The sequence below is a fragment of the Populus alba genome, chromosome 1 (genome assembly GCF_005239225.2).
Source record: "Populus alba chromosome 1, ASM523922v2, whole genome shotgun sequence".
Classification (NCBI taxonomy): Eukaryota; Viridiplantae; Streptophyta; class Magnoliopsida; order Malpighiales; family Salicaceae; genus Populus; species Populus alba.
The window spans coordinates 33,298,742-33,326,401 of NC_133284.1; the positions used below are offsets into that span (position 1 = coordinate 33,298,742).

General features: G+C 34.4%; 2 protein-coding genes across 2 annotated transcripts; one reads left to right on the forward strand and one right to left on the reverse strand.

Annotated features, from left to right (window-relative positions):
- The first annotated feature begins 10,001 nt into the window (after window positions 1-10,001).
- LOC118055340 (GLABROUS1 enhancer-binding protein-like) lies at window positions 10,002-11,536 on the forward strand. Its single transcript, XM_035067217.2, has one exon. It carries the CDS (start codon window positions 10,172-10,174, stop codon window positions 11,315-11,317), a length of 1,146 nt encoding a protein of 381 aa, XP_034923108.1. The 5' UTR covers window positions 10,002-10,171; the 3' UTR covers window positions 11,318-11,536.
- Window positions 11,537-13,270: 1,734 nt separating this feature from the next.
- Window positions 13,271-15,797, reverse strand: LOC118055315 (mitochondrial outer membrane protein porin 5). Its single transcript, XM_035067179.2, has 6 exons — window positions 15,629-15,797; window positions 15,215-15,276; window positions 14,878-14,994; window positions 14,704-14,790; window positions 14,057-14,277; window positions 13,271-13,864 (listed from the first exon to the last, which is right to left on the reverse strand). Exons 1-6 carry the CDS (start codon window positions 15,714-15,716, stop codon window positions 13,558-13,560), a joined length of 882 nt encoding a protein of 293 aa, XP_034923070.1. The 5' UTR covers window positions 15,717-15,797; the 3' UTR covers window positions 13,271-13,557.
- Window positions 15,798-27,660: the final 11,863 nt, after the last annotated feature.

A 27,660-nucleotide genomic window follows, 5' to 3' on the forward strand; every position in this document is an offset into this window, starting at 1 on the left:
TTCTCATGTGGGTCAGTTCAATGTACATTTCTTATGACAAACACTTATTTATTAGTTTTAGGTATCCCTTATAACTTAACTTATGAGAATATCTGCTCATTTTCATAAAGAAAAGTACATAATATGTACCAGTCTTTACAACTCTAATAAATATCCAATATTAAGAGAGTATTGACCATGAATATTTAAGAACAATGCTTTGATGCAATATAAATCCCATAATTATAACATCTTTATAATTTCATTTGCAAAGTGTTTTTGTTCCATATACTTTATCTTTACTTTAGATTCATTTATCAAACATTAAATTCATAAAATAAATATAAATGAATTTTAAAGATAAATAATACCTTTATTTAATAAAATTAAACATGTTCTACATGAATAAAATAGTGCCATGACTATAGGGCATATAAACTAACAAACATTCTCCTTGTAACCGAGTCATCTTACCTTATGTTTGGACTAGTTTATTTTGCATACCATTTAGTGAACTCTAAGCATCAAAAGATATATTTTCAAGCTTTTCAATTCTTTTTCTCACAACTAGTCACTTTTCATTTAGACTCCACTATGACAACAAGAAGGGATGCAACCTTTGTATGGAAAATATCTTTTTCTACGGTTAGAGAGCAAAAGGTTGATTGTAGTTCATGAAGACTCACATTTACCTAAGGCTGTTTCTCTTTGCAAGTTGTAATTTCCCAATGAGCTAATATAAAAAAGAGCTAATAACTATATTTGAGAAATCTGCAAAAAGAAAAAGAAAAACTTATATTAGCAGTGGAAAAAATAATAAGTGATAATAATAATGAGATCAAATAGCCTCATGCTTATATGGAAAGCTTTAGACATGTTGCTAGTCAATGATGTGACAAACTACCTTTTTCAAATCATTGTATATCCCTAAGAAACTAAGACATTCTAGCAAAAATATCTATATTTTAGCAATTTCTATATGTAGATGAATGATTATCCTCAAATATGGAAGTCATAAAGTCCCCCTTTTTATAAGTATAGATTACCTCTCTAGAAGGTTGAAATCCTACCAAAGAAGGTTCTTTAGGTCGAGGATCACTAGTAGTTATATAGTTTACAAAATTCAAGGTGGAAGGACGATGAAACCAAAGATGAGGATAATAAAAGCTGCTAAAAACGACACTACCACTTAAATTTACATCACTAAGAATGTTAATAGGAATTGTTGCAATATTCAAGGAGTAGTAGTGTTTGGAGTAACTATGTGTGTAGGGCTTAGTACTTTACTTGGCGTGGGTGTTATTGTCATAGGAGAATCAAGAATGACAGGTTGTGAACTACACTTTTTCGTACTCCTTTAGTGTAAAACATACCTGTTCCTAGCTGTTTTCATATCATTATTGGTGTCCGTCTCACCACTCTCTTACTAAGTTTCTTCCATTACCTTTATTTTAGGTATTTTGTTGCTGTCTCTCTTCTTCTAAGACTATTACCTCTTCTCCCTTTGTGTTTCTTTAAAAGAAGATAAGAAATTTAAAGCTTATTGTTCCTTCCTTTTCAATTGTCTCAAAGAGTGGGGCCTATATATAAACGACATAGATAAACACCAATATAATAGTTATGCTGTCAAAAAGCAAGGAAGATGACAAATATCTCTTGTACCATAAATATTATCTTTTAGATAATAACTTTTGGCCAATCGAAGGAGGTAGTATTGACAATTATCAACAAGATTTTTGAATACATTCTCCCCATTTGGGCTTAAAGAAGTGACATTATTCATGATAGACACTCTTCAAACTGGAGAACATCCACATTCCTTTTTAGTAAGAGGTTATAGAACTGTTATAACCTATTATAAACCAATCATTCCTTTATTAATAATGATTTATCTTGAAAAATATCTTTCAATGGATTTTGTGTCTTTTTAGGAAAAAGTATAAAATTATGCCATGCTTTTTTTAGACTCAAGAGAAATAGACAAGCTATCAACATTGAGAACTTAACCTTTAAGTTTCAAATACTTGTCAAAAGCTACCACAATTATCCACTTATTTACGTGCAACTGACTCGTAGATAGGTTATAGTAGAAAAACACTTCTATAACAAAACCTAACAATGGAAAGTAATACCCAAATTAAACGTACTCATACGGGTTATGATATTAAAATTCTAAGTTATTTCCTTTAGTGTCTTACTTATTCTTTCATAGGAAAGTGAAGTCTTAGCCTCATACCATACTTTTATGTTTAAGGGTAATAACACCAATAGTTACAGTGCTCCTATATGGATAATAGGTTGAGGTTGAATAAATAGAGGCATGAAGCATAAATGTCCTGTATGAGAAGATCTAGTGTCTTTACTCCCACCAGTGTGATGGGAATGTTTAGCTCCCACTTCTATTAGCAGAAGTACCACCTTTAAAGTTTCCTTTATTAATTTTTTTTTTTATCTAGATGAATATATTTAGAAGCATGTAAAAAACATGAAAAGAAGAATAAGGTTCTTCACGTCTGTTTCTACACTAAAGGTTCATCCATAAATAATATGAAAGGAAAAAGAATGTGATGCTGAATAAGAGGGGAGGTACTAGTTATTTATAGTAGTGATTTTGCCGACAACTATTATCAAAGTAAAGTGATTCTGGCATAGCTATGTGAAACAATGAAAGAGTGGAAAAAGATTCCTGACACTCTTGTTATTATCATAGTGGACCAAGATTCTACAACATTGCCATGTGCATAACCATGTAAAAAGTGTCTCAAGATTCCTGACATAGCCATAGACTTTTACTCCCATAATTATCAACTATGATATCACCAACATTCACAGTAAAATCATGTTTTTCATGGATATATTTGAATATATCATCTATCATTTGTTTTTCCCCACTAAATTTGGTATTTTGATAAAGTATTTTTTTTAATAATGTAGCTGTTCAAAATTTACTTGGGGGAAAATGATAATACAAAAAAATGTTTTGGCTCGGTTGGGTCGAAACCCAACCAAGCCTCACTAGGTTTAGTTTTTTCCCAATTTGCCTTTTTTTTTTTTCTCTTCTCTCTCATATTGTTTTATCATCCATCTTTTATCTTTCTTGCCATGTCATGCTAGCTTGGTGGGGCCTGGGCCCAAACAAACCTCATTAGGTTCGATTTTTGCCCGACTTGTCACTTTCTCTCTCTCTTCTATCTTATTGTTTTATTATCTATCTATTATCTTTTTTGGGCATGTCAAGTTATACATGTTAAAACTTCATTTATAATTGTCACATGTAATAGATGACATGGGAACCCTAAACTAATTTCAATATTGGAGGGTTTTTTAGCAGGTAACACCCACTACATAGCCTGTTATTGTCCGCAAAGAAAGCCATATCTAATGAAGTTTTTTTCAAACTCCATGAAGTACCTTGTGTGTGGTTATGTGCATTGGAATGATATAACTAACTGAATCATAATGGACCGAATAATCAATGATCAAAACAGTGATTCAAATCCAAAGAAGAACAATGTAGGATCTTTTAGAGAACATGACAATATAAGGAATAACTAAAGTGTTTCATGTACTTTTATGGCGCAAACTAACTGCACAACTGAATCAGGTTTAGGCAACTACTGGACAGTAGTTGAATTTTTAAACATAAGACAATGATAAGGCTAGTTTTGACCTTCATTGTCAGTAATTGTGTACGTTATGGATATGGTAAAAGTAATGAATATTTAAGTGTTTTTTTTTTGGTAGAGCACCATTAACGGAAGGTAAGAGGGATCATAATTGCATTAACAGGACAACATAACTGAAGAATAGAGATTTTAGTGTTGGGTGGAGGATGAAGACTTATTGAAGATTATGACTAGCATGTTTTTTCAGAACTTATTTTGAAAAGAGATTTCAGTGTTTTAGGGTGATCAGATTCATAGCAGTTTTCCAAAGATTGATCCAGTTCACTTAAGTCTTTTATCAGATCTAGTAATTGATGACGAGGTTAAAACTGCAATCTTTGATATGAAGCCTTATTTTGCACCCGGACCAGATGGTTTCCAGCCTTTTTTTTACCAATCACAGTGGCCATTAGTAGGTAAATCAGCGTTTGACTTTATCAGCAACATTTTTAATAGCAAGTCTGAAGTAGATGAAGTGAATCAAACTTATTTGGTTCTCATCCCAAAAGTGAATTCTCCAAAATATCTATACCAATTTAGACCAACTAGCCTTTGCAATGTCAATTACAAGATTGTGATTAAGATTCTTGTAAAAAAACATAAATTAATAATGCCAAAACTGATTGGCGAATCCTAGAGCAATTTTATTCCAGGAAGGAACATCATAAATAATATCATAGTGGCTCAGAAGATTGGGCATTCCATAAGACAGATGAAAGGGAGAAAGGGGATGATGGCTATTAAAGTGGATCTGGAAAAGGCCCATGATAGATTATAGTGGGATTTCATTGGTGATACTTTTACAAAGGCAAAACTGCAATATGATATGGTGTCTAAAATTATGAAATATATAGAATCTACTTCTATCAATGTTCTATGGAATGGTAAATTTACTATGGATTTTAAACCATCTCGAGGTATAAGATAAGGAGATCTCCTATCCCCTTATATTTTTGTTTTATGTCTTGAATGCTTTTCTCATCTTATTAACATGGAGATTAAACATAACAGTTGGCTTCCTTTTAGAATCAAAAGAACTGGCCCTGTTATCTCTCATCTATGTTTTGCTGATGATATGTTGTTATTTGTTGAAGCCAACACTGATCAATTGGATAGGATTTTGGATTATCTGGATTCATTCTGTAAAGTTTCAGGTCAGAAGGTGAACATGGTTAAAATCAAAATCTTCTTCTTAAAGAATGTCTCTCAAGCTCTAACCAATAATATTAGCAGGAACAATGGTTTCAAGACAATAAAGGACCTAGAGAAGTATCTTGGTGTTCCACTTTTGCATCAAAGGGTCACAAAGCATACATACAAGTAAGGGCGGAGCTGAAATGATATAATAAGGAGGGATAAAATTAATGATATAATTTATTATTATAAATTTTATCTATTTAAATTAAAATATATTACATTATACTATATTTAAATACTAAAAATACAAAAATTTAAAATATTTTACAGGGGCCCGTGCCCCTACCCGTCTCCCCCTGGTTCCGCCCCTGCATACAAGTATATTATTGATAACTTGCAGAGTAAGATAGCGGGGTGGAAAACAAATAGTTTATCTCTTGTAGGGAAGATTATCTTATGTAAAGCAATGCTGTCATCAGTTCCTCTAGATCCAATCCAATCAACGTTACTTCCAAAAAACATTTGTTATGATATTGAGAAGTTGTGTAGAAGATTCATATGGGGTCAAAAGGATGGAAGAAATAAGATTCATCTGGTAAATTGGAGGACTATGTGTCAGTAAAAGAAAGTTGGAGGTTTGGGTTTAAGGAAAATGGATGGTATAAACAAGGATCATTATGAAGCTGGCCTTGGGAGTTTTTTAGAATAATGAAAGCTTATGGGTTCGGGTTTGAGATCTAAATATGTCAAGAAGCAGGAGCTAATTCCTTATCCTCAAGCCCAACAAAGATATTCTATATTGTGGAAGGGTATTTGCAAAATGTGGCCATTTATCACTCAAGGTGTAAACTAGGCATTAGGATGTGGAAGTAAGGTGCTGTTTTGGAGGGACTCCTAGCTAGAAAGGTACAACCCTTTAAATATGCACACTAACCAAATTATTCTTGATGATCTGATTAATTGTACATTAACCAATATGTGGATAATAGAAGCCAATGGTAGTGGGAAACTTTTGCTCATCTCCTCCCAATTCAGGTGTTAATGATATTGGCAGGTTATAACCCTCCAACTCCTCAGTTGGGGGGGGGGGGAGATAAAGCCTATTGGAGACCTTCTCCAGGTGGTCAATTATCTGTTAAGTCAGCTTATTTGATTTAAGAAGATAATACATTTACTCAACAACAATTTGACCCTTTATGGAACATCATTTGGAAATGGAAGGGTTTAGAAAGAGTGAAAATATTTCTTTGGATAATTGCTCATGGCGCCATTATGACAAATGAAGTCAGATGGAGAAGGAAATCACTGCAAACCCCTGTTGTTGTCATTGTTTGACAAAGACATAATCAATTATCCATGCTCTCCGAGACTGTCCAAATGCACGTGGGGTTTTGGACAGGACTATTGAAGTTGCAAATCGGGAGGCTTTTAACTCCCTTAACTGGTACACTTGGCTTTTGAATAACCTACGAGATAATCATCCAAGCTCTAAGAGAAATTTTTGGGGACTTAAATTTGGCATTGCCTTGTGGAAAATATAAAAGGAGAGAAACCATTGAATTTTTAACTTTACTATATCATCTTACACCAACACTGTTCAAGTGATTAGGAGACTTGTGGATGATATTATTCATTCTATGGTTGGAGAATTGGGTTTCACAGTTAATAGTAAACATAGGGTGTTTATAAGGTGGAGATATCCCCCAATTGATTAGGTGAAAATTAACGTTGATAGTTGTAGCAAGGGAAACCCAGGGGTGGCTGGAGCTGGTGGAGTCATTAGGGATGCTATGAGAAAATGGATTGTAGGTTTTGCTATTAATATCGGGATTTGGACACCAGTAGATGCTGAATTATGGGCAATTACCAATGGATTGTAGTTAGCTTGGTCTAAAGGATTTCGTAAATTTATTTTGGAATCTGATTTGTCTTTGGCGGTTGATTTAATTACAAAAGATAAGGTTATTATTGACAAAAATTATAATCTAATCATGCAAGCAAGATATTTATTAGCAAAAGATTGGGATATTTAGGTGATTCATGTCTACAGAGAAGCAAATTCAGTGGCAAATTGGCTAGCTAATTATGGTTTAACCAGAAGTTGTTTCGATAGATTTTCTATTTCCCTTAATGACCCTCTTGTGGGTCTTTACAATAGTTTGTATTATGATATGATTGGATCAACTCTGCCGTGTTTAATTTAATTGGACATTTAGCCCCGATTTCAACAAAAAAAAACTGAAGAATAGAAAAACCTTCAAAGCACCAGAGAAAGAGTTAATCCAATCACAAGTCTATTGTCAAGGGCTCTGGCGTCAAATTCAGTAGAAATTAAGTTTGACTTGGTTTTGATTTCGTTCTGCAGAGGAATGACTATCATTCCATGATTATCAAACCTTGCCTTAATTGCAGTTAGATTGTCCAAAGTCCATGATCCTCCAAAGTCCATGATCCTCCAACGAGAAGAAAGTTCTTCTTTATCAAAAACCACCTAAAGACTAATGCTGCTGCTGAACTTTCTTCTCATGACCCAAGTAGTGGACTTATGATGCCCTTGGAAAGTCACCCTTTTGTTTCCTGAAAAAATCAGGGAGTTTGAATTGTGTTATAATTCTCCTTCACTGTTGAGGCAACAACGTATAACAATTGTTGGTTATTGGGTTAGGTTTGGTCCGTCCATGATGGATGGGCCTGGTCCAAGTTATTAGAGAAGTTACTAAAGGAAGTAACCGCCTTCTCTAATTATAAATAAAAGGACATAACCCATATGGAATAACAACTTTTCATTATTGAAAGAACATAGTTCTCTCTTTCTCTTCTCCCATATTTACTCTCTGTATTAACTTGACAAGATTTACAAAGATGTTCGTACTGTGAAATATCACTTTGGTTCTAGTAATTGAAGTGACATTAAAGTAATTGATCCAGGAATAAAAAATCAAATTCTCACAATTAAGTTTTCCTTTCCGATTCAACAACATCAACAACAGCCACAAGCAGTGATCATGTTTACTTTTAGCAAGGTTTTTATCGTACAGTATGCTAGGAGTATAGCTAGGAATGACTGCACATATTCTTAACTAGTGGAGGTAAAGAAACTTGCAGGAAAATCGATGCATCACAATTCAGCGTTGTCATGTTAATGCATGCATTAAACAGGATAAATTGTCCAGAGTTTGCATCGAAAATTTTCTCCATACCAAATGCAAGATGAGCTTCAGGGGATAATCAAAGGAAGATAGCGGATCAAAACAAGAGAGAGCGGACCCAAGGAACACAGAAGACTGAAACAGCATTTTTCAAGAAGTAATGAACTTGATGCCAAAAGAGGAACTACACATGCAATGGAGCAGAAAGAAAATTAAGTTGACTAAATACTTGTTGAGAGTTTCTTATCAAAATAATAAAATAAAGTAGCAAGAGAGAACCTTGGTAAAATAAAGGATTATGCATGTGTTTTTCAAGAACAGAAAAACAATACAGAAAATCCTCCTCTTGTCGCTTCGACATTGTGACATAACATATAACGAAAGTTGGAGTTCGTTAATTCTAAAAAAAACCAAGAACAATAAACATAACAAGGTTTTGGGAGAACACACAAGAATCTATGTAGAGTGTTAGTATGTATGTATATGTTTCCATTGAAGGATTTCCCTCCCAAGAAAGGGAAAACACACAGAGAAATCTCTCTTGAAGTCGTTTAAGGAAAATATAAAGCATATAAGAAATTTTCTGGCAGAATCATGTAACTCAAGAGAAACAAGATACAAAATAAGAAAACAGAGAACGATATGATATACAACAAGAAGGTTTCTAAAAGATACTTCAAATTGAAAAAACACTTCTTGAAGACTTTCCGAAGTTGGCTAAGAATCTAAGACCTTGGGGTCCTTTGTTTCTCTCGCTTTCTTGATGATCAAAGTCATTCATTTTTCTATGAGAGTCAGTGAGAGAGGAGAGTGTCCATGAAATGGAAGGTTGTTCTGTATAAATTTCTTGCTAACCTGTTCAAAGTGCTTAAAGGAACAGACGAAATGCTAGACTGTTGTGAATTGAGCTTACTTGAAAAACTAAAAAATAAAACGATCCTCTGCCCTTTCCCTTTCCCTTTCTTATCCCAACATAATCATGCCTTAGGTCCACACAAATCTCAATTTCTTTAAACTTTCTATAATAATTGATGGTGTTTGATTTATGCTTGATGGATAAATTGGTACTTTTGTAGAGAGGACGACGGAAAGAGGAAAGTCAAGCCGGGAGGTGAGTTAGTCAAGATAATGAGATTTGGGTGTTAAAGCAACAAGATCTGCCATGAACAACTGGTTTGAAGTATCATTTAGAGAGCGGCGATTTGAAGTTGAAAAGGATGCAATTTTTTGGTGGGATTGAACTTGTTGTCAATGTTTATTTACCAACTACCCAAGCTTTTCTGAAAGATTGGGAGGATGATGCCATTGTTGTTGTTCTTGCCACTCTCGCTCATGCATATGAAATCAAAAGTCCACCATGGTGGTTAGTGACTTCTAGGTGGAATTCGGTGTGTACTTGCTGGAGATTGAAAGGGAAGAAAAAGAAGAATAGCAAAGTGTAAAATATAATAAACTATATATATTAACATATTAAAATTATCAAAAAAATATTTTAAAAAACATTAACTTTAAAAAGTAGTTTAAAAAGAAAATTTAACCACAAAAACCTTTATATGATTAAGTAATCATGCAAGGATCTAATTGCAAAAAAATTCTTACTATAAGGACTAAACTATAAATTTTATAAAATACAAGGATAAAAAGTTTTCTAACAAAAATAAAATATAGGTACTATATTTTAAAGTCACAGGAATTAAAATGAAACTTTATCAAGGCTTGCATTAAATTATATTACATCTCATCATATAAAATTTCACCTAACATAAAGCTCCGAGAATTTCGGCATCTGCGAATGTTCTTAATCATTTGGTCCTTTTTCCTGATTGAACACTTCCGAGAGATGAATAGTTAGTTAGTTAGTTAGTTAGTTAATGAAGTTATAATAGGATGGGTCCTCCATGGATTTTCAGGCTTCTGTGTATTTCAGTGATTTGAGGAGTTAAATATGAAGGCTATTGTTTTATAATCAAAACAAGAGGTAACTCGAAGCGCCCAACGACGCCGTTCAGCGCTACTGGGAAAATTATTTTATAATATCCGGATGGTTAAAAATCAAGGTTACCGTGAGGAATCCAACAGCGAGAAGGAAATCGGCTGTCACCGTATCGGCCTTCTTTTTAAACGCCTTAAGAGGACGGTTTTTCTACCTTCCCTTGAAAGCTCCCCTCCCTGCTCCGCTCCTGCCGCGAATCAAACTATCTTTCTTTCAAAACCCTAAAAACAATCCCTGTCACTCTCTCCATGGCACCTAAACGCCCTCCTCCTGTTGAAGAGCCGCCCTCTGCTTCTGTCTCTGAAGAAGAGGAGGAAGATTCTTCCAGCGCTGAGGAAGAAGAAGAAGAACAACAACAACAATCTGATGGTGAACAAAGACAACCCTCTCCTCCACAACCACAAAACAAAACCCAAAACCCACCTCACCAGATAACCGAAACCACCACTCAACAATCTGAATCTGATTCGGAGTCGGAATCCGATTCCGAGTCCGAACCCGACCAGATTGTCAAGCCTATAACGTCTAAGCCCATGGAGGAGACCCCACCAAAGGCGGCATCAGCAGCATCCAAGAAACCCAGATCGAAACCTGCTACAACTGCTACCCCGGAGAAAACAACTGCTTTGAAGAGAGGTAACGAGACTGATCGCGAAGACTCGAAACGGGCTAAGAACAAGGAACCCGAGCCTGAAAAGTCCGAGGATTCCAAAAAACAGCTCTTTCAAAGGTTGTGGACTGAGGATGATGAGATTGCACTGTTGCGAGGTATAATTGATTTTACTGCAAAGAAGGGTTATGACCCATCAAAGGATATGAATGCTTTTTATGATTTTATCAAGAAGTCGTTGCATTTTGATGTGTCTATGACTCAATTGAAGGATAAGATTTCTAGGTTAAAGAAGAAATTTGAGAATCATGTGAAAGGTAAAAAAGGTGAAAATAAGACTTTCAGTAAACCACATGATCAAAAGGGGTTTGATTTGTCTAAAAGTATTTGGGGCAGCGATGGGAGTATTAAAGCTAATGGGAGGAAAAATGATAGTGGTAATACTAGTAATAATAATAAGACAGGGAATGCGAAGAAACTAGAAGCATCTAAGCCTGAGTTGGGTATGGATGTGGGAGAAGAGGACAGAGTGGAAGTCGAGATGGGGAGAGGTTCAAGTGTCAAAAGAGTTTTGAAGTTTGACAGCAGTGTGAGTGTTGAAAGAATGGAGGATTATGTTGTGAGGACGGGACTGAATTTTGTGCATGGAACCGAGAAGGAGAAAATGGAAGAGGAGTGGAGGAAGTTGCATGTGGCTGAGCTGGAGCTGTTTTTGAAGCGGAATGAACTAATACGAGAACAGGCGAAGTTAATGCTGGCAGCTTTTAAAGCTGAAAAGGATTAGGGAGGCCGAGAAGGAACATGTTGGGGGGTGGGGTGGGGGTTTTTGTACGTAAATGGTCTTGTTAGTAGTTACTTTTGGTTTAGGTTTCGTAATTAGCTTTAAATCTGCAATGTGTAGTTTCTTAGATAGTGCTATCCTTGGTGCTTTTGGTTTGCTGAATTTTGTTTTCAAGGTTTAACCCTCATTTAGTGGATATACTATGTTATATTTCTCATTTCAGTACTTCCTTTGTTTATTTCTTAGTTATTTGTGTTTGATTAGTGGAATGTTTCTAATTTTTGGAATCATAGTATGAGTAACATCAATAATTTGATTATTTGATGTTCATCCTTCATGATTTGGTGTGTTGTTCTGCAGCAGTTTTTTAACATCCTTATTTGTTTAGTTTATTGGGAAATAATTTGTGCTGTCACTATGTAGTTTGGTGGTTATGTGAAAATCATCTCACATTTTGAAAAGTTTACCCAAATTATAACTTAAGAACGTACCTTGTATTTGCATCAAGAAATTGCACAAAAGTTTAACGTTTAAATTTATAAATTGAAGGAAACATTCTGATGAAGTCATTCTATCCTTGTTCCAATCGCCGTCTAATAGGTATGATTGAAATTAGATAGTTGACTTGGTTGTTTGATGCATATTTGGTGCAGTATGGTTGTCAATGGTAAAAAAAAAAAAAAAAAAATAAATTACAAGTTGGTTTTTTTAGTTACAATACTGGGACAATGAGAGCAGAGAGAACATGTGCTGGTGTATTTCAAGTTTTGAAATTTACTCCAAGACTATCAGAATCAAATTTATTTTATTTCTTTCTATCCCTCCAATTAAAACACTTTTATCTTTTCACTGATTTCATCTTTTTTAAACAATAACCAAACGTTACCTAATAAAACTGGATAACAACAATGTGTATATGTGATTACCCCCCTGAAAAAAAATGGCACACTTTCAATACTTCAAATTTCAGGTTGCAGTCAATTGTTTTGGGCTAAAAACCGTTGGCATTCTCTTGACTCTAATCCAGGGTAGCTCTGCAGGATATAAACTTGGATGTTTTTGTTTTTAGTTTTTGACGTGGCTGCCTTAGTCTGATTCTGGGTTGTGTACCCGGAAGACTTACTAATTTCTTCAGTGTCTATTATTTGCTTATGGAGTTGCTTTCAGATTCGAAAACTTCATGAATATGTTAGTTCAAATATCATATTGATAACACACTGATAGGAATGTTATCACCCTCGAGTACTCTGGAACTTGAAAACAAGCTTGGCAGATGATGGAAACTATTGGCTCCAGGGCAGTAGGTGCGTAACATCTGAGTGTTTTTGGCATATCAAAACTTATGCAGGATAATGTCCACTCCACACGGGATATATTATCTATGATGTATAATTCGTAGTTTTACTTCACTATAGTTCTGCTATTGTATTAATATGTTGTCTTGTTGAATTCTATCTTCACCTGTTTGCTTGCTGGAAAGTTTTTTGAGTTATATGAAAAAAATGCTGCCGTAGCAAGGCGTGGGAAGCAGCTCCACTTAGAATGGCCTGCTTCATCAGGAAACCACTATGCCTAAAAGTAATCCGCAAAGCAGCAAATGCACTTGTTAAGAGTTTCTTGAAGAGTCAAAATAACCAGAATTTGTGTTGGCAAAACAAAGCATGCAGAAAATTCCACTTCTTTATTTGTCAATCCCTTCAATGCATGCCCTTTTGCAAGCGAAACCAAAGAACTTCATGCAATATGCAGTTCCATTGAACCAGGAAAGGGGACGGGCTCAGAAATCTTTGGTTTTTCAGCTAGATGATATTACGGTTGGCACAATTTCTACTTAAGATAGAACAAGCAGAGAAACCACTGTAGTTGATTTTCTGAAGTACCAAGTCAAAAAAAAAAAAAAAAAGACCAGTTGATTTTCTTCTCCAAAGTGATGAATAAACGTTGTCTTGTTGAGAATGGGATGGTGTCGATTCTGAAACGAAATAGGTTTGATTGGTGTATGAAATGAAATGAATTTTCTTCCTTGAATCATACTTATTAAGAGCTTCTGTTTATAGTTTCTTGTGAGCAGTTGATATTCTAAAAGCAAGACAATGAAAAGGCCCGCTTATGCCGCCAGCATTAGTAGCTGTATGTGGTCTCGATATGGTAGAAGCAGCGAATCTTCGTCGCCGTTCTTGCAGAGCACCAATTAATGATGGATCAGAATCCTGGATAACCCAACTAAAAAATGGACAAACCTTTCAGATCACGAGAGAGAGACCTAATCTGATTTCTGGAGTCTTGTCAAGGGCTTTGGGTTCAAATTCACCAGAAATTGTAAAGAATGACTTGGGTTTGATTTTATAACGGAGGGTAGCAGCCAGCTTCCCACGACTATCAAACCTCCCCTTAATCGTAGTTAGGTCATCCACAATCCATGATCCTTCAACTAAAAAAGAGTTTTCCTTTCTTGACAACGCCCGGCCGATCACTGCTACTGCTGCGAGTTTCCTCTCATGATCAAAATAATGTATATAAGATGCCCTTAGAAAATCACCATTGTTCTCCCTGAAAAGTTCCAAAGAAGAGTGAGTTGTTTTAAGTCTCTTCCTTCACAACTGGCTGTTGAGGAAACAAAGCACAATACTAAAGCCATAAGCATGCAGTCACAAAATTAACAGGTGTTTATCTACAGTATGTAGTGAGTTTAACTAGGAATGTCCATTCATGTTTTTCACAAGTGCAGGTAAATTAACTTACAATACAATTGACCCATCACAATTCAGGCTCTTCATGCTAATGCCCGCGTCGGACATGAGAAATTGTCTAGAGCTAGTATTGTATATCGTTTTCATACCAAATGCAAGGTGTTCAGTACCAACTGTTGCAGAAAGCCGAACTAGAGGGGAGCGAAGCAAAGGGAGTGTCATGGCTAAAGCAGCTCGCTTGTGGAAGTATTGAACCTTATGCAGAATTTGAAACTGCACACGCAAGGAACCAGAGGAGAAGACGACTAAATTTCTCACTGAAAATGCGTTTGAACCATATGAGATTAGCGAAGAGGGCTTGCTTAAATTGATTAAAGACAAAAGGAGAAAGTATAAAATGCAGATTGTTTGTTGGGATCTGAGGTTTATCTCATTTCTACCATAATTGAAGGAATTGCAGACTGTAAGCTGCATACCGTGTTAGGAATAGCTTCATTTGAATTGCAAGATTTTGAGATTAGATCATGGTTTAACAAGTGACCAGAGATGTTTCAATGCTCTTATCATCTTCAATTGTTCTCATAAAAATGCGAACTCGCGATTAGTCATTTATCTGCAGGTTTTCATTTATCTTGATTGAATCTGAGTAACCTTAACATGAGAACAAAACTCTAGGTAAAGCCCAAAAACTGTCCTTACCTCTCTAGAGTTGCAATCTGGAATTTTCACCAAAACTGTGTTCTTCAAGAATGGCCATGTTCTGCTCATTGTGAGAGTTGTTGAAATCTGTCATTATGCAAAAGACATCAGATAGGCAATGCATAATATAAAGCATAAAAGAACAGCTAGCTGAGTACCAATCCACAAACTCACCGGCAATCCGGGATTAACATCCACCTTAATAGTAGCATGAGTATCCTCAAGATTGTATTCTGCTGTAACAGCTGCTTTCGATTGTTTCTGGTGTCCGGCAGCATACGGAGTAAGAGTCTGAAGAAATGCGAACATATTCAACTTTTCATCAACAACATTACAAGGATTAAAATCATAGCGTGACATCTAGAATAACAAGTGATTTCTTTCTTTCTTGCAGACAATTTGAAAAAATGTAAAGGGTTTGATAAAAAAAAAAAAAAAAAAAAACACAGAGCAAAGAATTGAATATTGTTACAATGGTGGCAACTACGCTTTAAGAAAATCCACAACATACCAATCCAATATCACTACTGGTCGAGATGTTACAAGACTGATTAATTCTATAGAGCAGGAGTTCTGCAAAAAAATAATAAAAATCATTAAGAAGTTTGCAGAAAAAGTACCCTTAAAGTCTCTACTTGCTCAGAATTCATAGAATGAAGAATAAAAAAATGGAAGGACGTAACAGAACCCTGCAAGACAAAGGGATGGTATGTTCAAGAAGAGAAACAGATAAAGAAACTTTTTTGTTCGTTGCTTCTTGATTCAACATGAAGCTCCATTGGAGATTTTCAAGAAAGGAGAAACACACAGAAAATCTTTGTTTAAAGTTGGCACTGAATATCTTTAATCAGAATGCAAACGAGAGAAAACAAGATACAGATCAAGAAAGCTTGCAAACAAGATGATGCACGAGATTAAAAAGTACCATATGCAAGCTTTCCAAAGTCAGAGAAGAGTCTGGGACCTCCGGTTTCTTTGCTTCTTGCGCATTCTTGATGATCAGAGCTGTTCATTTTATGTTTCGGTTTAGAGTGAAGGTAAGATAATGAAGAAGGATTCTCTATGAACTTCTCGCTAAACAAGAAGTTCCTCGAGAAACAAATGTAACTAAAGTTTTGGTCAAAAAAGAAAAAATTAAAGAATGTTGCGTTAGTTTGAATATTTATATTACTTTATACCCAAACAATTATTTTTTAAAAATAAAACTTCCTAAAATGTTCAAGAAATAAATAAAAAATATATTAAAATCTTTAACAACAGTCAGCCATTAAATGTGAAGGTGCCTTGCATTGAGAAAGCGACCGCTTCGTCAGTTCCTTTCACCCTCCTCTTTTTGTGCATCAGGTAGATTCAGGAATCGTTTTTATTGTTTCTTTTTTCTGGAAATAATAACTATCCACATTGCAATGTGACTTACTTGATGTTTAGAGCAACACCTGCTATTAAGCCTAGCGCTTTCTTGCCAGCATCTGAAGCACCAGTCTGAAAAATGAAAGCCATTCATTTCTCATCAATACATGGAAGGATTAATCATAATGTGGGATTGGCATGTCAAATTTCATCTTAGAATATATATCAAGAAATTCTTTCTTTTCTAGCAGAGAATCTGAGACAAACGGTAGGAAAAAGAAAAAAGGCATCAGAAAAAATTGAATTCTATTACTTCTGTGGTAAGCTAGAGTAAAGGGAGATTACTACAACATATCAATCCAGTACCATTAATATTTGAGATGCTGAAGTAGAGATTAATTTTGTAGCTTAGAATGTCTACAAAAGTTGAAAAACAACAAACCATTACTATAGAGTCTTTAACTGAAATTTGATAGAGATCCCATTATCAAGATCGGTGAGCAGCAAAGAAGTCAGGTAAAATGTACTCGTTGAGAGTTTCTCGAATAAAGCGTTGAAAAAGTGAAAGAAAGTAAAACAAAAGGCCCCGGCAAGACAAAGTGGTGACTCTGTTGCAAGCAACACTATAATAGAACCAACCTGCATGTAATCCTATTCTCTCCAGAACCAAGTATGGACGTTTGATGCCAGTTTTTGGGAAATTATGTGTGCTATAGTTTTTTTTGTTGATATGGTTGCAATTATGTCTCCTATTGCAAATATCCTTTCACTCCTCTTTTTGTTTGCCATGCGAACCATCTTGTGCTCAGCAGATTGTAAATTGTCCCTAATTGTCCTTGGCATTTCTACTCTAGGAGTCAAGTAATTATCAACAACCTTCACCGTAAAATGTTTAGGGAAATAGGTTATGTGAATAGGTGGAGTGAACCCATACAACACCTCATAAAGAATAGCTTTAGTTGAGGTATAAAAATTGTTAATTATCTCAGTTTGTCTATAAGACAGTTGCACCCACTAGTTCTTCCAATAATTCATCAATATATGATATTTGTTTTTTATTGTAAATTTATTTAGTGCTTTGTAATCCACACAAAGTCTCCATGAGTTGTCTTTCTTCTTCACTAAAGCAACTAGGGAACCAAAAAGATTGTGACTTAGGCTGTATAAATCCAGATTTTAACATTTCAGATACTTTCTTCTCTGCCACATCTTTATAGAGTTCAAAGTGTATATAGGACCTCAGACTAATAGGTTGAGCTTTATTATTCATAAAAATTGAATGATCTTGTAGCCTTGGTGGTGGCAAGCCTCTAAATTATCTAAATAGGTCCTGATATTTTTCTAGTAGTAGCTCCAAAGCAGGGTTCCCTTTTGTGTTAGGTGAGAGAGTAGAAGACATTAAATGCAACTCACAATCCACTTCTAAAATTAGCTTCAGACTGCATAAGTTGACCTTTGCTATCTAAGTAGAATTGTCCAATTTTCCTTGTAATATGAGATGTTTTAAATTGATACTATGTCAAATATGATAGCTTGTAACTTGATGGGACTATCCCCTCTAATCACCACTTCTTACCCTTTCCAATTAAAAGATATCCACATCTCCTTGTAATATGATACGATGTTTCCTAAAATTGCCAACCATTATATACTTGATACCATGTCACAACTATTCAGTTCAATAATGAATACATAAGCTATGAATATGTTCCCCTGCATTCTCCACTTCAAATTCTTACAAAAGCTGCACACAATATTGTTTCCTAATCAGTTGCCTCCATTAGTAATAACTTGATTGTTGTAAGGTCACATTGCAACTTAATGGCTATGTTGGAGTCAATGAAGTTATGGGTACTTCTTAAGTCCACAATAATAAAAACTGGGTGGTTATCCATTTATTTGTGATCATGAGAGTGTGGAAACTAGAAACTCCTTTCAATGCATTGACATATATAATAGGGGTCACTTGTTCGGGGTTAGGTTGTTCCTCAGCAATATTGTTACCATCATTTACCTCCTTACCATCACCATCCACTATATATAAGGAATATAATTTTTTATTTTTACAATTATGGTCTAGTACAAGCATTTCATCACACCAAAAACACAATCCCTTGGCTTTCCTCTCATCTAACGCCTTATTCCTTATAGACTTAATGGGTCTCATAGTAGGTTTGCATTGGAAATTTGGATTAGGAGCGGGTAATAAGCTATTTTATGACTGTTTAAGATTGCTAGTGTTCAATGTGAGTGTAAGTTTGTAAGGTGTTTGATTATTGTTAGGCTTAGATTGAGTTGTTTGATTGGTGTTTAATAAGACAAATTTGGTGTAATTATGGTGGAATCTTCTACAGGCTAGAGTGTTGTCTTGTAAACGTGCCAAGTTGTAGGCTTGATGTAAGGTTTTAGGTTCGAACATCTTAACTAAGTTCTTGATTTCCACTTTTAATCCTCTTAAGAAAAATAGTAGGGCTTGGTTATCACTGATTTCAGTCATGTTCCATAATATGTCAAAGTCCTTAATGTAACCTTCCAAATCTTCAATCTGTCTAAAATCCTTAAGCTTTTGTAGTGGATCCTTCCAACCTCTAAACTGATAGCATATTGCCTTTACGTGTTCACCCAAAGTCACCTCTTGATTACCTTTTCTTTTCATGAAGTTTTAGTGCCAAAACAAGGTTATTACATTTAAATAATAGAAATCTAACTGAAATTTTTTAGCCTCATCTAAACTTATAGTTGAATGCTTGATAGTCACTTTTGGTGTTAGGTTCATTAAAAGTATGTTGCAACTTCTATAAAGAAGAGTTTTTGGTGAGATAACCCACTGATGAGTTCTTTGAACTCATTAGACTTAGCTTCGTGAACAAGCTTAATAACTTTTAGTGATTTCATAACTTGTTTATATTTATATAATTGTTTCTTATTCGTAGCTTGTAATAATTTCTCCAACCTCACGAGACCTTGAGATATAATGTCAGAAGTCATAGCTTGTGTTTGAAGATTAGTGGCTCTGGCAACACTTATTGCAAGCAGCACTGTATTAAAACTAATTTCAATATAGTTTAGGAGTACTAATCCAAATATAAACATTATATTTGGTAGTGTCCTGCAATGGTGTGCTTGTATTGAAATCATGTAGAAGAAGGAGGGAGAGGGAGAGGGGGAGAGGGGGAGAGAGAGAGAGAGAAAAGGGGATTGCACTGATTAATTGATCATTAATTCTTTCATCATTTCAAAATCATGCATTCTGTTACAATTTGTTGCATATATAACATCTTAACATTCTAGAAAGAAAGAAAATCAGCCTTCTTTCCACACACGTGGCATTACTAAAAAACTGAAATATTAAAGAACTCTAAAACACGTGGTGTTTTTTTTTTACATGTTTTTTTTTTTACCCATGTTTTTTTTTTGCAGCAAGTTTTTTTTTTTTTTACATGTTTTTTTTTCTTTTTTTACCCAAAATTGATTTCTTTTTTTTTTTTTTGTTTCAAAATTATCTTTACTAATTTTTTTTAATATTAAGCTGGTTGAAAATTTAACTATGTTTTTTTTTTCTTTAAAACATTGTGGATTGCTATAATATTCTCATACATTGTTTTCTTTTTTCTTTTTATGATTTCTTTATTTTTTTTTTTTTTTTCAAAATGGTCTTTGTAGATTTTTTTTTATATTAAGTTGGTTGAAAATTTAACTTTGTAGTTTTTTTTTTTTTAAAAAATAATATAGATTGCTATAGTATTTCCCCATATATTTTTTTTTTTTAAATTATCTTTATCAAATTTATTTTTTCAATATTGAACTAGCTGATAATCTAGCTTTAGCTTTCCCCACATGCTTTTTTTTATTTTTTTTTTTTCAAAATTTTCATTTTATACATATTTCCTTTTTTTTTCCGAATTATTTTTGTTGATTTTATTTTTTTACTATTGAGCTGGTTGAAAATTTAGTTTTTTTATTTTTTTCTTTAAAACACCATGCTTTCCCCACGTGTTTTTTTTTTCCGCTTTTGTTTTCTTTTTTTTACATGTTGTTTTTTTTTTTCATTTCTTTTACCCAAAATTGACTTCTTCTTCTTCTTTTTTTAAATAGCCTTTGTCGGTTTTTTTTTTTTTTTTTATATATTGATCTGGTTGAGAACTTAGCTTTGTATCTTTTTTCAAAAAAAAAAAAAAAACTATGGATTACTACAGTGTTTTCCTTACATGGTTTTTGTTTGGCTGTAGTGTTTCCCCTACATGTTTTTTTTAAATTATCTTTGTCGAATTTATTTTTTAATATTGAGTTGGTTGAGAATTTAGCTTTAACTTTAGCTTTTCCCAACGTGTTTTTTTTTTTCGTTTTTCTAAATTTTCCCCATGTTTTTTCATTATAATTATAATTATATTGTATTATATTATATTATATTATATAACTGTTTTTTTCTTTTTTTTTTGCTTTTTAATTTTTTTTAATGAATTTTTTTTATTTAATTTAGTTTGTTAATGTTTGATGGGTTAACTTGATTTGACGTGTTATTTTTTTCATTTAGTTTAGTTTGTTAAAATTAATTTTCTTTCTATTTAATTATCAGATTTTCATACTTTTATGACACGTATCTTGGACCTGACGGGTTAACTTGGTTTAATTAGTTAACCCGGTTAATTCTGGGTAAACCTGTTATTTTTTTTTTCTATTTAGTTATCAAACTTTCATGACGTAAATCTCAGGTTTTATGGGATAACCTGGTTTAAAGGGTTAACCAAATAATTCAATTTTTTTTTTCTTTTTCTTCATTGCTTTTTTCCTTCCTGTTGATTTTTTTTCTTTGTTTTTTTTTTTTAATTAATCTATTTAATTATCACACTTTTATGACACGATCTTATAGCCAGACCTACATCCAATATTCTTGGGTCCGGTGTTACAGTTAGGCTCACTTAGACTTGGGTCATGCAAGTTTAATTTTATTATTAATATTATAAATATTACTTTTAGGTCAGTCGTTATAGCCAAACCTAAAATTCTTGGGAATAACTTTATAAAAAAACCTAAAATTTTTAAATTATTATTTTTTATGCAAAAAAATGACCCGCGGCATCGCGCGGGTCAAGTGTCTAGTTAAACAAAACTCCGCGTAGTAAGTGAGTGAGGTGCAGCGTTTTACTAAGGCTAAACGATGCGTTTTTAAACAAAGCGATTCGTTGTTATTTAGCTGAGAATAATAACTTTATCTTCATCTTCACTTCGACAATTTCAGTACATTTCCCTCTTCTTCAAATTTAAACTCTTGACCTTTGTTTTTCAAGAACAGCAGATTCCACGTTCATTTCAAGTACAAATGATGAAGAACTTCCATTGAAGCATTTTCAAGAAACAAAAGCAGCGAATCTTCATCGCCGTTCTTGCAGAGCACCAATTAATGATGGATCAGAATCCTGGATAACCCAACTAAAAAATGGACAAACCTTTCAGAGCACGAGAAAGAGACCTAATCTGATTTCTGGAGTCTTGTCAAGGGCTTTGGGTTCAAATTCACCAGAAATTGTAAAGTATGACTTGGGTTTGATTTTATGACGGAGGACAGTAACCAGCTTCCCACGACTATCAAACCTCGCCTTAATCGTAGTTAGGTCATCCATAATCCATGATGCTCCAACTGCAAAAGCGTTCTCCTTTCTTGATAACGTCCGGCCGATCACTGCTACTGCTGCGACTTTCCTCTCATGATCAAAATAATGTATATAAGATGCCCTTAGATAATCACCCTTGTTCTCCCTGAAAAGTTCCAAAGAAGAGTGAGTTGTTTTAAGTCTCTTCCTTCACTACTGACTGTTGAGGAAACAAAGCACAATACTAAAGCCATAAGCATGCTGTCACAAAATTAGCAGGTGTTTTATCTACAATATGTAGTGAGTTTAACTAAGAATGTCCATTCATGTTTTTCATAAGTGCAGGTAAATCAACTTACAATATAATTGAACCATCACAATTCAGGCTTGTCATGCTAATGCCTGCGTCGAACATGAGAAATTGTCTAGAGCTAGTATTGTATATTGTTTCCATACCAAATGCAAGGTTTGCAGTACCAACTGTTGCAGAAAGCTGAATTAGAGGGGAGCGAAGCAAAGGGAGTGTCATGGCTAAAGCAGCTCGTTTGTGGAAGTATTGAACCTCATGCAGAATTTGAAACTGCACACGCAATGAACCAGAAGAGAAGACGACTAAATTTCTCACTGAAAATGCGTTTGAACAATATGAGATTAACAAAGAGGGCTTGCTTAAATTGATTAAAGACAAAAGGAGAAAGTATAAAATGCAGACTGTTTGTTGGGATCTGAGGTTTATCTCATTTCTACCATAATTGAAGGAATTGCAGACTGTAAGCTGCATATCATGTTACGAATAGCTTCATTTTAATTGCATGATTTTGAGATTAGATCATGGTTTAACAAGTGACCAGAGATGTTTCAATGCTCTTATCATCTTCTATGGTTCTCATAAAAATGCGAACTCGTGATTAGTCATTTTTCTGCAGGTTTTCATTTAGCTTGACTGAATCTGAGTAACCTTAACATGAGAACCAAACTGTCCTTACCTCTCTATAGTTGTAATCTGGAAATTTCACCAAAACTGTGTTCTTCAAGAATGGCCATGTTCTGCTCATTGTGAGAGTTGTTGAAATCTGTCATTATGCAAAAGACATCAGATAGGCAATGCATAATATAAAGCATAAAAGATCAGCTAGCTGAGTACCAATACACAAACTCACCTGCAATTCGGGATTAACATCCACCTTAATAGTAGCATGAGTATCCTCAAGATTGTATTCTGCTGTAACACCTGCTTTCGATAGTTTCTTGTGTCTGGCAGCATACGGAGTAAGAGTCTGAAGAAATGCGAGCATATTCAATTTTTCATCAACAACATTACAAGGATTAAAATCACAGCGTGCCATCTAGAATAACAAGTGATTTCTTTCTTTCTTGCAGACAATTTGAAAAAATGTAAAGGGTTTGATAATAAAAAATTATATATAAAAAAAAAAACACAAGAGCAAAGAAATTGAATATTGTTACTATGGTGGCAAATACGCTTAAGAAAATCCACAACATACCAATCCAAAATCACTACTGGTCGAGATGTTAAAAGACTGATTAATTCTGTAGCGTAGGAGGTCTGCAAAAAAATAATAAAAATCATTAAGAAGTTTGCAGAAAAAGTACCCTTAAAGTCTCTACTTGCTCAGAATTCATAGAATGAAGAATAAAAAAATGGAAGGACGGAACAGAACCCTGCAAGACAAACGGATGGTATGTTCAAGAAGAGAAACAGATAAAGAAACTTTTTTGTTCGTTGCTTCTTGATTCAACATGAAGCTCCATTGGAGATTTTCAAGAAAGGAGAAACACACAGAAAATCTTTGTTTAAAGTTGGCACTGAATATCTTTAATCAGAATGCAAACGAGTTAGACTTGAGAGAAAACAAGATACAGATCAAGAAAGCTTGCAAACAAGATGATGCATGAGATTAAAAAGTACCATATGCAAGCTTTCCAAAGTCAGAGAAGAGTCCGGGACCTCCGGTTTCTTTGCTTCTTGCGCTTTCTTGATGATCAGAGCTGTTCATTTTATGTTTCGGTTTAGAGTGAAGGTAAGATAATGAAGAAGGATTCTCTATGAACTTCTCGCTAAACAAGAAGTTCCTCGATCGAGAAAATGCAACTAAAGTTTTGGTCAAAAAAGAAAAAAAGAATGTTGCATTAGTTTGAATATTTATTACTTTATACCCAAACAATTATTTTTTAAAAATAAAACTTCCTAAAATGTTCAAGAAATAAATAAAAAATATATTAAAATCTTTAACAACAGTCAGCCATTAAATGTGAAGGTGTCTTGCATTGAGAAAGCGACCGCTTCGTCAGTTCCTTTCACCCTCCTCTTTTTGTGCAACAGGTAGATTCAGGAATCGTTTTATTGTTTCTTTTTCTGGAAATAATATGCTATCACATTTCAATGTGACTACTTGATGTTTAGAGCAATTACATATCACTCAAGTTTCTGTAGGATATTAAAAATTTTATTTCACTGTTGAATTAGAAAGCTTCAACCGTCAGGCTCTCTGCTTGTATTGTCAAGAAGTAGCTTGTGTGTTAAAAACACGATTACTTGACAAGGCAAACTGACTGCTCAAGTGAATCAAGGTTTAGGTAAATGGTCATAGGGACTTTTCAGCTCTTGGATTTCTAAACAAAAGACAATGGAAAGGCTAGTTTTAGCCTCCATTACCAGTAACTATATATCTTCTGCGCATGATAAAAGCAGTGTATCTTTGTTTTACTTTTTTTCAAAGCACCCAGCGAGAGGAGAGGATCAAATTTGAAAGGGAGGGCTTTGGGTCATTGTTGGAATTCCATCAGCTGGACACACAGCTGAGAAATGGATAAACCTTTCAGAGCACGAGAGAGAGAGAGATCAAATTTGATGACAGGAATCGTGGATGTAGGCAATTTGTCAAGGGCTTTGGGGTCAAACTCACTAGAAATTGTAACGTATCTCCTGGGCTTGATTTAATGCTGCAGGTGAGTAGCCAGCTTCCCACGACTGTCAAGCCTCGCCTTAATCTTCATAAGATCATCCATGATCCGTGATCCTCCAACTTACAAATGATAGATAATAGTAAAGTAACAGAAACATCAACCTTAACAGAAGCATGAATGTACTCGTGATTTTATTCTGCTGCAACACCTGCTACTAGCGCTTTCTTGCCAGCATCTGAAGCATCAGTCTGAAAAATGAAAGCCATTCATTTCTCATCAATACATGGCATTACATGGAAGGATTAATCATAATGTGGGAGTGGGATGTCAAATTTCATCCTAGAATATATAACAAGAAATTCTTTCTTTTCTAGTAGAGAATCTGACAGTAGGAAAAAGAAAAAAGGCATCACAAAAAATTGAATAGACAAGGTGGACCTTTGATGCCAGTTTTTGGGAAATCATGTGTGCTCTAGTTTTTTGTTGCAATTTGTGATAGACAAGGTCTCCTATTGCAAATATCCTTTCACTCCTCTTTTTGTTTGCCTTGCGAACCATCTTGTGCTCAGCAGATTGTAAATTGTTCCTAATTGTCATTGGCATTTCTTCTCTGGTAGTCAAGTAATTATCAACAACCCCCACCATAGAATCTTTAGGGAGATTCCTCATAGGGAGTGGCTTTAGTTGAGTTATAAAAATCGGTGTTATACAACCTCTCAGTTAGAAATAACCATTTGATCCAGTTTGTTGGCGATTCACCTGTCATGCATCATAATTTGTGATCTATCAGACAGTTGCACCCACTAGTTTATCCAATAATTCATTAATAAAAAATATATGATATTTGTTTTTTATTGTAAGTTTATTTAGTGCCTTATAATCCACACAAAGTTTTCATAAGTTGTCTTTCTTCTTCACTAAAATAACCAAGGAAGCAAAAGGGTCGTGACTTGGCTATATAATCCAAGATTTTAACATTTCAGAGACCATCTTCTCTACCACATCTTCATAGAGTTCAAAATGTATGTATGGTCTCAGACTAATAGGTTGAGCTCTATTATTCACAGAAATTGAATGATATTGTAGACTTAGTGGTGGCAAGCCTCTAGATTATCTAAATAGGTCATGATGTTTTTCTAGTAGTAATTCTAGAGTAGGATTCCCTTTTGTGTTAGGTAAGAGGGTAGAAGACATTAAATGCAACTCACCACCCACTTTTAAAATCAGCTTTAGACTGCATAAGTTGACCTTTGCTATCTAAGTAGAATTGTCCATTAGATTATTGAACTATTCAAATATGATAGCTTGTAACTTGATGGGACTATCTCCTCTAATCACCACTTCTTGTCCTTTCCAATTAAAAGACATCCACATCTCTTTGTAATATGATACGATGTCTCCTAAAATTGCCAATCACTGTATACTTAATACCATGTCATAACTATTTAGTTCAATAATGAATACATAAGCTATGAATATGTTCCCCTGCTTATAATGAATACCATGTCACTTAAAATTCTTACAAATATCTGCACGCAATATTGTTTCCCAATCAGTTTCCTCCATTACTAATAGCATGATTGTTGTAAGGTCACATTGCAACTTAATGGCTATGGTGGAGTCAATGAAGTTATGGGTACTTCCTAAGTCCACCATAATAAAAACTAGGTGTTTATCCACCTTACTAGTGATCATAAGAGTGTGGAAACTAGCAATTCCTTTTAATACATTGATAGATATAATAGGGGTCACTTGCTTAGGGTTAGGTTTTTCCTCAACAATATTGTTACATTTCTCTACCCTCTTACCATTATCATCCACTATATATAAGGAGTATAATTTTTTATTTTTACATTTATGGTCTGGCACAAACCTTTCATTACACCAAAAACACAATCCCTTGACTTTCCTCTCATCTAACTCCTTATTCCTTACATACTTAGTGAGTCTCGTTTGCATTGAAAATATGGATTAAGAGCAGGTAATAAGCTGTTTTGTGGCTATTTAATATTTCTAGTGTTCAATGTGGGTGAAATTTTGTAAGGTGTTTGATTATTGCTAGGCTTGGATTGAGTTCTTTGATTAATGCTTAATAAGACAAATTTGGTATAGTTCTGATGGGATCTTCTATAAGCTAAAGTGTTGTCTTGTAAACGTGCTAGGTTGTAGGCTTGATTTAAGGTTTTAGGTTCGAACATCTTAACTAAGTTCTTGATTTTCATTTTCAATCCTCCTGAGAAAAATATCAAGGCTTGGTTATCACTAATTTCAGCCATGTTTCATTGTATGTCAAAGTTCTTAATGTAACTTTTGAAATCTTCAATCTATCTAAAATCCTTAAGATTTTCTAGTGAATCCTTCTGACCTCTAAACTAATAGCATATTGCCTTTACATATTCACCCCAAGTCACCTCTTGATCACCTTTTCGTTTCATGAAGTCTTAGTGTTAAATCAAGATTATTACATCTAGATAATAGAAAGCTAACTTAAATTTTTTAGCTTTAAGGTCTAACATGAACTTATAGCAAAATCCTATTGGCTGAATGCTTGATAGTCACTCTTGGTGTTATTAGGAGTATATTGCAACTTCCAATGAATTCTCCAACCTCATGAGATCCTTGGGACATGATGTCAGGAGTCATAGCTTGTGTTTGAAGATTAGTGGCTTGGCACCACTTGTTACAAGCAACACTCTATTAGAACCAATTTGAATATAGTTTAGGAGTGCTAATCCAAATATAAAAGTTGTATTTGTAGAGTTTGTATTTGGTAGTGTCCTGCAATGGTGGTTGTATTGAAATCATGTAAAAGAAGGAGAAGAAGGAGGGAGGGAGGGAGTTTGTTGCATATATCACATCTTAGCATTCTAGTAGAAAGAGAGAAAATCAGCCTTCTTTCCACACACGTGGCATTACTAAAAAACTGAAACATTAAACAAAACGACGCGTAGTAAGTGAGTGAGGTGCAGCGTTTTACTAAGGCTAAACGATGCGTTTTTAGACAAAACGATTCGTTGTTATTTAGCAGAGAATAATACCGTTTATCTTCTTCTACACTTCGACAATTTCAGTACATTTCCCTCTTCTT

Coding starts and splice junctions, on each gene's coding strand:
- LOC118055315 (XM_035067179.2), bottom strand. CDS start 15,716: ATGAACAGCTCTGATCATCAAGAATGCGCAAGAAGCAAAGAAACCGGA. Junction 14,278..14,703: donor CAGATTGCAACTCTAGAGAG/GTAAGGACAGTT, acceptor TTGCGTGTGCAG/TTTCAAATTCTGCATAAGGT. Junction 13,865..14,056: donor TGTGATGGGTCAATTGTATT/GTAAGTTAATTT, acceptor GGAACTTTTCAG/GGAGAACAATGGTGATTTTC.
- LOC118055340 (XM_035067217.2), top strand. CDS start 10,172: ATGGCACCTAAACGCCCTCCTCCTGTTGAAGAGCCGCCCTCTGCTTCT.